The sequence below is a fragment of the Montipora capricornis genome, chromosome 10 (assembly GCF_036669925.1).
Source record: "Montipora capricornis isolate CH-2021 chromosome 10, ASM3666992v2, whole genome shotgun sequence".
In the NCBI taxonomy this organism is placed as follows: Eukaryota; Metazoa; Cnidaria; class Anthozoa; order Scleractinia; family Acroporidae; genus Montipora; species Montipora capricornis.
Window position 1 is genome coordinate 64,365,124 of NC_090892.1, and position 13,159 is coordinate 64,378,282.

General features: G+C 39.0%; 1 protein-coding gene across 1 annotated transcript; it reads right to left on the reverse strand.

The window, feature by feature from the left end:
- Positions 1-1,753: 1,753 nt before the first annotated feature.
- On the reverse strand, positions 1,754-13,070 carry LOC138021305 (cytochrome P450 10-like). Its single transcript, XM_068868151.1, has 8 exons — positions 12,584-13,070; positions 11,405-11,595; positions 8,074-8,450; positions 7,409-7,575; positions 6,632-6,710; positions 3,640-3,802; positions 3,358-3,401; positions 1,754-2,394 (listed from the first exon to the last, which is right to left on the reverse strand). The coding sequence occupies exons 1-8, from the start codon at positions 13,024-13,026 to the stop codon at positions 2,290-2,292; spliced, it is 1,569 nt and encodes a 522-aa protein (XP_068724252.1). The 5' UTR covers positions 13,027-13,070; the 3' UTR covers positions 1,754-2,289.
- Positions 13,071-13,159: the final 89 nt, after the last annotated feature.

Below are 13,159 nucleotides of genomic sequence, written 5' to 3' on the forward strand. Positions count from 1 at the left end.
CATAAATATTAATACTAGGGTTCGTGCTAGATTTTGTATATAAAATTCCAGGAGTATTCAAGGAGTTTTCAAGAACCAGAAATTGAGTTTTCAAGGAGCGTTTGTAAGGATATTTCTATGCCATACATCTTGTTTCAGTGTTTTCTTTGCTGAAATAGCCTACATTGATATTCTTCCCCACATCCTGCAAGTTAAGTGTACGCACAGGCATTTTAATTTTTGCGTTAATCTTTCCAAAGTAGTCAATTAGCTCAATTTTTGAGATGTCATGTCTTTAACTTAGCGTGATCTTCATTTTCTCTTGGCATGATGCAATCTCTGTAACTTTCACCTAAGCAAAAATTCAAGGAGTTTCCACGCACTTTCCCAAAAAATCCCTTTTTTTCAAGGGCTTTTCAAGTGCCCTTGAAGTACAAAATTAAAGTGGTACTACGACCAAAAAAAAATTTTGTTTTTTCTTTGGATTTCAAAACTATGTTAACTAAACACTAACTCACCCAAGTTTTAAGTTCTGATTTTAAAAAGACACCTGTTTATTTTAGTTGGAATTTTCTTATTTATTGGTCCGCCATTACTAACTTCAAAATCTTGAGAGAGCTGGGTCAAGGAGAAAATGACGTCAAACACTCACTAGTTTAAGAATGCAATGCGTGTGTACGCGGCCTAATTAATATGCAGCACGGGAGTTTCGGGCTTTCAAACTTTTCAACCCGTGTTTTGCATATATAATAAATTGCGTTTACACGCTGAAATTTTAAGCTAGTGAGTAAATGACGTCATTTTCTCTAGATCCAACCCTCTGAGGTCCAATCGGCCAGTTTTGAACGTGAGTAATGGCGGACCATGAAATCCAAAACTTACACTCAAAATAAACAGCCTTTGGATAAAACTCAAAGCTCAAAATTTTGCCAGTTAGGTGTTAAGCGAACACGCTTTCAAAATCAGAAGAAAAAAAGGAAATGATTTTTTGATCATAGTACCACTTTAAATTCCAGGGCTTTTCAAGCACTTCAAGGAGTAGCACGAACCCTGTAATACGTACCTAACTTTCACAATTTTCCACAGTAAAGAAATTTTGAAAGCCGACCTTTCGATCGTTAGCCCTTTGATTCGCTAGAGCGAATTAAGAGGTGGTCAACTGATTTGCCACACAAACTCAGTTGATAAACCATTTCGGATTCCCTACCGACGCAGCACCATAGTGCTTTAGAAACTAAACCTCTTTACCCATTTTAAAATTTTCTTGTTCTTCAGTGGTATAGTAAAGAAGTCGATTCCTATAAGCCTAGTGGTTAGAGGAAGGAATTAGTCAGTGATTAGCCGCTGCAGGTTCGAGTCCTGTGTCCAGGTTCCGGTCCATTCAAAAGATTTTTTTTCCTTATTTGATTTGTTCTGACAGGTTATCGGGCGGGACACTGGCCAACGATATGACAGACAGACTGTTTAATCACCAAATACCTTACAGACCAAAGGCTCAATTGCGTATTAACAAATTATGAAAATAATAAAAAGGAATCATTCCTTTTTATTATTTTCATGAATAGAGGACGTTTTCTGTGTTTACATAGCCTCATCTAAACACGAGGGGGAGTTGGTAGAATTCGAGACAGTTATGCAAACCCGAGACGCAGTCGAGGGTTTGTAAACTGTCGAGACTTCTCCCAACTCCCCGAGTGTTTGGATGAGGCTATGTAAACACATAAAAAGTCCTCTATTGCTTTTATAAAATATTTCTCAAAAATAATTCGACAAATGAAGGAAAATGCTGTTTTTTTACTTCTTGATTGAAACAGATTTTCTTGATCCACGCTCACATTTTCTACCAGTCAATCAAAACGCGAATCTGACAACACATAACCAATCAAAATTCGTTATTTCGCAGTCGTGTTTACATACTCTTATTTTAACACAGCTATTAACCACAGAGAGTGCGTGTACTAAGCACAGTAAATGTAATAATATGATTATATGAAAAATATGATAAAAAGACTAAAAAACTACGCATAGATATTATTAATACAGGATTTAATTATAAAACCAAACGAAGCCGTTGTTGTACCTTCGATGATACCATATTTATCATATTGTGATATTAGACGTTGCTATATTTATCATATTTTGATATAAGGACTGGGGTCTCAAACGAGGTGTACGTGTCTTTTTTTGCATCTGTTGGAAAGTGTACACTTGTCAAAGTGTGTAAAGATCCTGTGATTTTTTAAGCATTAATGTGAGAATCCAGCGAAACATAACTCAGTCGAAGCTAAATTTAAACCGCGAATTCACCGTTTATCGATCAACAAATCGTAACTCAATCTTCTTTTCCGGGACCAAGAGTGTGCTCACAGTTGGTTGGACTTCATTCAAAGACTCCACCCAGAAGTTCATGGACACCTGTGTGAAATATAAAGATGATTAACTTGGTTCAAAAATTGGGTCCATCAAAAAGAAAGCAGATCAAACAAACGTTTTCAAACGAAAACGTTCTGGTTCTTGTGCTTAAACTCTTACCAAGTAATGAACCATTTGATATATTTCTCAATTTCACAAATGAAGGAGGTAATTGGGTTCAAAGAGAAGTTATTCCCTTTAATAACGAATGGTAGAAGAAACCACCCGTTAGTTCCTCATTTTTATATCTCAAATCCCCTCTATTTCCGAGGCCGGGGGCATTTTCATGGCAAATCTTATTATAGGAAACCTCTTGTTAATTAACGTATTTGAAAATAACGCGACCTCAATTAATGCGATCTGAAGGGAAATTTGCTTCCCAATAAGGAAAATTAACGCAAAAGAGAGAGTAAAATTGCAAAATGTTGGAAATTAAAGCGTCTGCTACAACAAAAAGAGAATTTTTTTTGAAAACGCGAACAATTTTTTTTCAGCATTAACTGTAAAGTCCAAAATACAAACAATGATCGGGCAATTGTCTCTAAACGTTTGGGTTAAGCGAAGGAATCTGGCCACTTGGACCGTTCTTTAAAGTGTGCATGATACCAGATTTCAAGAAGCAGAAGTTGAGAACCATTCTTCTGACAGCGAACACGAAGAAAGTGCAGTTGAAGTACAGTAAATGTGAAAGATTGATGTGAAATAAAGTGCGTGAATAAAATAGATTCTTTGGTTAGGTGTCACGAATGTCTGGACTGAGTCACAATTTGGGGGAAATTAATGGTAAATAAGGTGCGGAAATTAACGCGCTACTTAATTACGAGCGCGGAAATTAACGTTTAACGTAAATAAACGTGACTTTTGAATTAACGTGAATTTCAAAAATTCGCGTTAATTTCCTATAATATGGTATTTACATTGAACTCGTAACCAGCACGGGTTCGTGATAAATTTGTAATGTCCTACCTGTGAAAGAAAGAGGCGCATTTCTAATTCGGCCACTCGGCGACCTATTCAATGAAAAAGTAAAACATTGTTAAATGAATTGATCAGGACTGAGTCGGGCTAGCGTTTAACTAGTTTTAAGTACCATGCCAACTAATTGTTTTTGTTTTTGTTTTTGTTTTGTTTTTTATCAAACTTATCCCGGGATTAGCCTTTATACTGCTGTCGAACATGTCCAAGTGATTTTGTTTAATCTGGTTGTACACTCAAGTACTATTAGCTACAGCTAGTGCATCCACTTACCAAGGCACATTCGAGTGCCATATCCGAAAGGAAGAGAAGCAAAAGCATGATATGAGGACTTGTGTGTATCATCCCTCATCCACCGCTCAGGTTTGTACTTTAAGGGTTCATCAAACAGCTTGGGATTGCGGCCCATTGAATACAACGCCATGCGAACCATTGTCTGCCAAAGAGAAGTCAATACGTAAGGGCAGAGAAGCTAACGTATGCGAAGACGCAAGCGCAAGGAAAAACACTGAAGTCTGTGTGCAAAACGCGGACGCAAAGATTTCGCATACTTCAAGAATGTTTTAGTGTAAAGAGAACGGAATAGAACACGCATGCGCACCTTCTTTGCTTCACGTTGCATCATACTTCAGACCCAAGTAAGAGCATCCTTGCACCGGATAACATTAGTTAACATCCAACAAAAGCTTGACGTGACATTCCTTACGTTTTACACATCCCGAGATAAAGCAAATACATATTTTGAGATGACGTTCAAATGATCGTTCAGGGTCTCTCTTCTCTGCCTCCATTGTCGTTGAGTAAAGACCCTGGTTCACACAAGTTCATTGTCGAGCGGCGACTGCCGTTCACGAAAAAAATTGATTTTGTTAGTACTGAGCTAAAGTTTCTTCTCCAGAACAAACACTAACATAAAAGAATACACCAAACAATACGTTTGCTTGATAAAAATGTCGCTTTTATTTTACCGCGGCTAAAAATATACACACTATTAAAGCGCTGTGCAGTGGTAAAAAAAATATATCCTGACGACATCGACAATTTACACGAAGTTGTTTAAATATAAATATCGTAAGTCAAAACTGTCAACTCGCTGTTCAAGATTGCGACTTTAGGAATCACGTTGTTTAACATTCAAAAGAAAAACGAAAATCAAAGAACAAAATTAAATACCTGCATCGATCATCGATACGTGACATGAGAACTTAAACAACAACACACCGGCTGATCGCTGAACAGGTTTGTTTCTCATGGATAAACGTTTCGCTTGTTTTCTTGCACGACAAAATCTTCTTTCCTTTAAAATTGTCGCAAACTATTAGCATTCTTCGTTGATCCGGACCTTCACACGGGTGAAAACTTGAATAACGCGAGGGTATTTTCTGTGGCGTCCCATCGATATGACCACAACTTTTTGCCTTTCACGTCGAATTCCATATGTATGGTACATAAAATACCGCCGTCAAACGTTTTGTCGATGGTCATCTGACCACAAACTCAATTGCGTGCTGATTCCCTTCTTTGCAATGTCGACAAGGCCTACATTGCCACCCATTCCCTAACACACATTTGGCGAACCCTCCAGATTCTGGCAGACACGTGACCAGACTGAACCAACGACAATGGAGGCAAAGAAGAGAGACCCTGGGAACTCGGTTGATGAACGTTGGGTGATGCCATTGCCCGAGGTGCTCTGCGCGAGCAACTAGGGAGCTTAAGCTCGCGATGTTTTTGAGACACGTATGGCAACCGAAGTGAACATCTCAGGACAGTAGTGTCTCCTAGATTTTTAAACTAATCATCTCTAATGTAGAAAAGATACTTAATATAAATAGCAATATAAATGTAATTGTGTAAAGACAAGTTGAAAGGGAAAACAGGTCACTTCCGATTTTCGTCTGCGTTGCAAAAACGCGCGTGCTTAAAGTCCCCAGTTGACGCTACAGTGAAGGCGTTGATCGAGGGTCGCTCGTACAATCAAATAGTATTGATGAAATTCGCTTTGTTAGGGTTAGCGTTAACCTTCAAAAACAGTCTACAGTACCCACGGCAGGGAAGAAAGCTAGATTGCTAGCAGACTCCCTTCATTTATCAGTCGAGTCACCCGCTTTTCTGAGGCAGTCGCCGAGGGAGGCCTGGGAAGAGGACGGAAAGATGGGATTGCACCCTTTACTGTAACCGACGCGTTCAGAATTTCCCGTTGCACCAGCAACGGAAAATTCGGATTGGTCCGTTGACAATGCACCGCTGTTAAAATTTTTTTGACAAGTTAATTACTTCTTGTCAGATTGTGTTTCGATTAAAAGCACGATACGGCTTTTAGCGGTAAATTTCGATCATTTATTCCTTCAAATGGGAAACATTGAACCCACACAAGAGCAGAACTTGCAGTCGAAGCTTTACTACCGGGCAAGTATGTCAAGGTTGTGCTACCAAATGGTTTCCGGCAAGACGTATCTTTATGAGAGCTTTGTCTACGGGTGACCAAAATGAAACGCCATCCGATCGTGGAAATCGTTCCTCGTTGCAGCATCACCGAAAGCTAGATCCAGTCGAAAGATTATCTAAGAGTAGTTACCTTCGAGAAGAATGGGAATTTGTTAAAGGAAATGGTTTCAAACAAGTGTTGAGCCATTATTTCTGCTGAACAAGCTCTGTCTTCTGAGTCCTCCGTTCTAAACAAGAATTTGTCCATGATAGCTGTGGACGAACACACCGTCGAAACTTGCCAAAACACTCCAACATTCAATTTAACATTGATTCTGCAAATCCGGCAAAAATCTAAGGCCTCTCTCTGCTGAGCTTTTCTGCAGCTTTTTTTCCCGGGTTTCTTTGGAGTGTCGGTCATTGCAAATACAATAGTTTTTCTGCGGTTTCCTTTCCGGATAGTTGATTAAATTCGACATGCACATAAATATTCCCACGCCGTTATTGTAGTTATTTTGGGTGTTTATTTATTTACATTAGCAATAAAAAAGGCGGAACCATCTGTCATATCACTTTAAATAATTAGATTAGCAGATTTGGTCATTCTGAACGCGTCGGTTACAGTAAAGGGTGAAGTCCCTTCTTTCTCTCCTCTTCCTTAGCCTCCCTCGGTCTTTTTATTCGTTTGCGTGACAAAACGCGACTGCCTCAGAAAAGCGGGTCGCCCGACTGATTTATGAAGGGACTTCCCGAAGTCTAGGAAAAAGCATAGACCGTTAAGATGGGAATAATCAATAATCAATCAAGCTAGCCCTGTCGGCTAATCAAAGTGACTTACTTTGGGTGGTATGCGATAGCCCTGGATAACGATCTCTTCCGGGAGAAAACGAGCATTTTCAAAAACAATGGGATAAATCCTAGAGAAAAAAAGCGGGAACATAGACGAGATTTAACGTACAGCAATACAATTTGAAAACAAAACTTAAAATTTATTCGATGGTTTAACATATAATACGCGCGGATATTTTTCGAGTTGCGCAGTATTTTTCCGAGCCCCGAGTTTTATTTGGTTAGAGTGTTTTTGAATAATTCATCATCTGTCCTTCTGGGCGTTTGTGAACCAAGGTTTTTTTGGTGTGTTTGAGGCAACAGGAAGCGCCCCGATAGGGTGATACCAAACCGTATATGAGGGTGTGGCTACGCCCAAACCGAGGGTGCAACCACCACGCCAACTTCGCTGGAGGAAAACAGCACAAAAACCAACCTGTAATACAACAACATCCCAAAACGGTTTAAAAAGCTCGAAAAGACAAAAGAAAATAAAGAAGGTGAGTTCACCAACTCTATTTCGTTCATTGATTGATAACCTTTCGCTTCTTTGCTCCTTTGTCGTGAAACTAACTCAAAAAACAAAAAAAATTAAAGTTGTCTAGAACAGTGTTGTCGCAGACGTGACGCTTTGACATTCACGTCTCGCTCGAAACGCGAACTTGAGCCGCCTACGTTATAATTGGCCATAATCATAGTGGCTTGATTTAACGATCAAGCACTATAATAAATATCTCGCAAACTTTATAACAGACCACAGGTTTCGGTCCAGTTCAATTTACGTTACCTTAGAGTCTCTTTGATACACGCTCGCAAGAATGGCATTTTCTGCAATGCGGCAGGTGTTGCACGTTCCCCTGGTTTCAGAACTGAGCTCACTTCATCGTGAAGTTGTTTTTGTACGTCTGGATTTCTTGCAATCAAGTACAAAGTCCACAAAGTAGTGAAGGATGTCTGTAAACAATTCAGTATAAAACAAAAATTAAAGCCTTGTGGCCTTTTGAGTCACTGTCAAATGTTTTGAAAATTCTCTGGTTTGTGCGACCATATTTTAAGGGTTTTGGAAGGAAGAAAGAAAGGCAGGAAGGAACTTCATTTAAGTGTCTAGTCGTTCTAGCGCTGGAGCACTAATTGGGGACATTGTAAACTGAAATTATTAAACAATCAACGCAAATCAAGTCAAATGTTGGTTTTTGAGGTGAGGGGAAAACCGGAGCACCCGGAGAAAAACCATTTAGTTATTGTGTAATTTGTAAAAGTACAGGGACATGCCGTTGCCAGTAACCCAAGTTGATTTAATTTGAGGTAAGATTTTAGTTTACAACTGACTTTCATGTCTTAAATTTTTATACTTATATTTATTGAAATCATTAACATCTCTCCTTCTTCCCTATCAGTACCCTACATCCAAAAACACCTATTTAATTTGGAGTTAGGCTTACCAGCACATACCGTTTCAATTGCAGGGAAAAGAACTTCAACCAAGTTTGTTGTTATTTCTTTGAAATTGATATCTTCTCTGCTGATTAGAAAGGTGAGGAACTCAGCAGCGTCATCCTCCTGAATGTCTCCTTTATCAAGTCTCCCTTGTATTTCACTCATCTTTTTCTCAATGCACCTGTCGCCAAAACTGTAGATGACATCCATGTGATCATAGAAATCCTGGACAGACTTCAACCTGTAGAACTTATCGAACCATGAAGGAACTAGGAAAAGCTTCAAAAACAATGAGAATATCTTTTGAGCTGATTCCACGAACTTGGCAGCTTCAACTGATGGAGACTTGCTGAAGGAACCAAATCGAGTCTCAAAAAGGACAGTTCCGATTGCTGAAATATCACAACAAATTAAGATCTCGTGAGAATTTAAGAGATTTGTTGGGTTGCCAAGACCTGAAATGGGCTGTCCTGTTTGGAAGGTCAGTAACCATGGCAAGCTATGGGATTTTGTTACATTTATCCTGGGGTTAATATCGGCCACCAAGTTACCATGTTGCCTTGTGGAAAAATGACACCGTTGGTTTTTAATGTTCACAAACGTTGTTGAATGATGTCATAAATTTCTTTGTTACCAGACTACCAGCTACATATCTATGGTCTTTTCCTCTACCTTTTTTGCAACACCCATAAATTAACAAACTTTGTGCATTCATGACTTTTTTAGATTAGTGTTCATGCATGAAGCAGTTATTCAGTTCCCTTGTCAGTGCTAAGGAAGTACCTTGTTCAGCAGTTGCAGTTTTTGTGTTGAGCTTAATAACATCCACCCCCCCCCTCCCCCCATGGATGAGGTTACCACAAATGTAACCCCTCAGAAAAAGAAGATCAAAATGTCAAGACCATACTCCTCACAAAAATAGGCAAAGTTTTCATCTTCCCCTCAAAAATAAGGGCTGATTTTTGCTATACCCCTAGAAAAAATCACAAGATCAAAGGTCGACGACTGGCTCACTACTACTCAGAAACTATGCTGTCCATGAGAGGGGGGTGAGGATGTTAAACGGAATGGTCCCTGCTTGATGCTGCATTTACTCCAAGCTAAAAAGAATGCTACAACAAGTTGCAAAATTGTTGCTCAAGACACTTTTATCAAAAAACACCTTTTCTAGCTTCCAATACCTGCCATATCTAGAATTTAAACCTTTCCCACTTCCCCTCCCCTCTCCCCCTATCAATGTTGACTGGTTAATTTTTTTGTCTTCAATTTGCTAGCAACACTGATAAGGGGGGAGGGGGGCGGCTGCAGTGTGAGAGATAATAGGTAAGTTAATAACGCCCCAAGAAGGTGAGGTGTCTCCACTATTTTTGCAACTTGTTTTAGCAAAACTGACCCCAAGGTCAACTCTCACCACACCAACAAATGGTGGTAATAGGATAACTTTATGACTTACATAGAGAAGGCAGTCATTATAATTGAACAGATCTATATATCTACAAAATAAATAATCCTGGATAATGCGCTTATGTCGGGAAATGCTGCATTTTTAGATGCACACTCAATTTTGAAACCCAACACAATGTATAACTCCTTTAAGTGAATGCCTTTTCTAACTATTTCCAACAATAGGGTTAGGAAATTAAGATTTGCTGGTTATCCTTACTCAAGGAGCAGTATTTGGAGGACACTTTATGAATCATGTTAATTGTCTGTATTCCGAGGCACGAATGACGTTGAAGTTCGGTAGAAGAGCAAGAGGAAACTTTGCTTATTTAAATCCCTGTGCATCTAATTTAAGGCGTATTTCTGGACATAACTGAAATAATGGCTCAATTCAATAGAGATCTTTTCAATTCTTGTCAACCTTCTGATGATTTGTTATTAAATTTTTATTAATACTTTTGGTTCTTTCTTTCAACAACCCCATATTTGAGAATCTACCACTGATCACGCTGTTTAGTGTTATGTTAATCAATGAGGTGTCTTTAATTTTTCATTCGCTGGACTGAGGAATACGGGAAAAGAGACGTCTGCCTTGCATTGGGTTGCAACTCACTGTGATCCAATCACCGTCCACAACCTTGGACGGCACTCTTCCAATCACATGCCCCATGATATGTTTGCTTACTGTGACTTGAGCCTGCTGTGCCCGGCACATTCCTTTGTAAACAGTGATTGTGTGTGTAATCATGTGAGGATTTGGTCGCTAAGTAACCGCCGCACAAGTTCAACACATGAGTTTCCACCCATGGCAGGGTTCTCTTTTCCCATATTTGTCAGGCCAGTAAATGCAAAAGAAAAGCATCCTCTGCTAGCAGGAAAGCACTTCTCCATCAGTGGCAATATAGTTACAACTGTATGTGACCTTACTGATCACTTAGCTTAAATTTTATTATACAAAGAAAGTAAATTTGATTTGCTTCCTCCCAGCATAAAAATGTGTAAAAGGGATTATTCTAAATTTCAAAACAATCAAACAGTCTAGAATTAGAAGTCTTTTCACTTCCAAATCTGATTTATCTGGAATGATACATGTAGATAACCACATTCCTGTGAAACTTTACCTAAAAGCACTAAAATTTCATTCTAAGCCACTGTCAGATAACCAAGCTATAAAGGTGTCCATTAATGTTTAAAATAAAAATAATAATTATGTCATTGAAACTTGATAGTATTATTTAATTCATAAAAATTAACCCACCTATTCAAAAATTAGTAAAAGACATCATTATAATAATAAAAAAACATTTCTTGAGATTTGTCATACAGGTAAAAGAGTTTGGAATGGTGTTGATGGTGGTACTAGTGGTGGTGGTGGTGGTGGCGGCAGCGGTGGTAGTAGTAGTAGTAGTAGTTAGTAGTAGCAGTACTCTTGATTGTTTTCTGTGGTTCTGGGTTCAGCTCCTGCAAAGCAGAAGGCTTTTCGTTTGCCTTTTTTCATTTGAGGTTTCTTGTTATGCTTGAATAAATATTGTATTTTAGGGAAAAAGGATTTGAGCGCTAGTGAGAGCAGCTTTCCTTCAACCAATGAAATACCTGGTTTGATTCTTGAAACAGAGAAAATAATATTAGGTAGGTTAAGTTTGTAAGCTTACTATTATTATTATCATCATCATCATCATCATCATCATCATCATCATTATCATTATCATTATCATTATCATTATTATTATTATTATTATTACTATTATTATTATTGTTATTAACATCAATTTTTCTTCAACTGTCCATCAATCCCTGACTAATTATCAACTTACAATTTTATACTAGTGGACAATTCCTTAATTTAATGACTGCATGTAACTTACTTAAAAATGACAGGTTGTATAGAACTAGGCCAACTTACACTCCAAAGACCACTTGAATAGTTCATCTTGCAAACTTCGAATGATTCCATCAGCATCACGAATTGTTTTTATTTGAGACAGCAAATCAGCCACAACATCATTCAATGGATTGGCATATCCATCAATAACTTTTGGTCTCAACATTTTCATGTTCAAGATGCGACGAATCCTGTACCACTCTTCACCATTCCTACATAAAAAGAATAAATTACATGAAGGAAGACAATTGCACCTAATAGTAAGGCTTTTCAAAACCTTACATCGGCATACAAAAATAAATTGGCCAAATTATGTAATTTGTATCGGAGGAAATCATTAAGATTGCGACTATATATATCATCATCACCATCATTTTAATTTTTAAAAACTGGGTAGCCTGTGTACAGCCACGTACTCTCACTATCTTTTTTTTTAAGAGAGCGGAAGGCTGTATACAACGGGATAGGAATTGCGCCCACCCCCGCCATGAGTTGCAGTAGATGCCGCAAGTCATGGTAGAAGCATTGAAAAAAGAGCCTTCGGGTTGGCTTCGACTGTGGTCTCCCACTTGTTGTTGTTGTTGTTGTTTTGTTGTTGTGTCTGGTCTTGGAAGGCTGTACCGAGGCTAAAAAATGGGTCTTACACTTCAAATTTTTGGTGATTCTTTCTCGTAGCTATTCTTCATTCCTTTAATAAGGCACTGGTCATTATTAATCAGGGGGGGGGGGGGGGGGAGGTGGGGGGGGCGCATTAAATTAAGAGGGGGGGTCAGCAAAAATCAAGCATGCCATATTTTACATTGCACCAGCCCCCCCTCCTCCTCATAAATAATGACTAGTCCCTAATTAGTATCACCCAACTAGTGGACTAATGCAAATCCTGCATTTTGATTGGCTACGCTAGTAGAGGACTATTAGTAATAGTCCTCGAGTAGCGAAAAGCATAACGCTTTCTTTCGTTTTATTCCCAAATAAATATTTCTTTAACTTGCATTTGCTAACTTTATGATTGCCTTTTCTATCCGGCTAGTTGGGTGATACTAAAACAATTACGCCCTTCGCCCTCAAGGGCCACGGGTCAATAGCCCATTCGGCTTCGCCTCATGGGCCCTTCCGGGCTACAGGTCTAATTGTTAATTAGCACTAGTTCTATTTAAAATAAATCAGTAGATTAATACACCACCAGATAACAGGACTTACAAAGTACTAACACCAGGCACACGGTTTCTTTCCTGCTTGTACTTTTCCCATAATGGAAAGGGTGGTTCTCGCTGAGGCCATTTGCCTTCGTTCCGGAACAAATACTCCACATCGTCTGGATTAGAAATGGCCACCGTCTCACGATCAAAGATTTTCTCGCGATAGATTTCTCCATATTGCTGAATTCGCTGTTGCTGCATTTCATGCATTCGCTGATAACCCCTAACACCATCGCCGAGGTCACGAGTGTAGTCAAGAAGCGTTCCAATAATTGGCAACCCTTTTGGACCTGGGATTTCGTCGAACGATTTCGCTTGTATAGCTTCCGCGGCTTGTGTGTGTGCCGAAGAGAAAACAATCTGTTTCCGAAATTTCAAAGGCTCTTTACCTTTATAAACTATCTGAAAGGCTCGAAATGGTCGGACTGCAAATCTGAAAGCCATTTTAATAGGAACAGCCTACGCAGCAAATTTAAAAACACGTAAGACGTAAATCCCAGGGGGAGGTAGTGAGGTATGGCATTTGAGTTAAAGGGTATCGACAAAACACTGACCCCCGGTCAACTGACCCCCTTAC

Excerpts from the sequence above, each read along its gene's own strand:
- LOC138021305 (XM_068868151.1), bottom strand. The coding sequence starts at position 13,026 with ATGGCTTTCAGATTTGCAGTCCGACCATTTCGAGCCTTTCAGATAGTT. Across the intron at positions 3,803-6,631 it reads GCTATCGCATACCACCCAAA|ACAATGGTTCGCATGGCGTT; the intron begins GTAAGTCACTTT and ends TCTCTTTGGCAG. Across the intron at positions 3,402-3,639 it reads TGGCACTCGAATGTGCCTTG|GTCGCCGAGTGGCCGAATTA; the intron begins GTAAGTGGATGC and ends TTCATTGAATAG.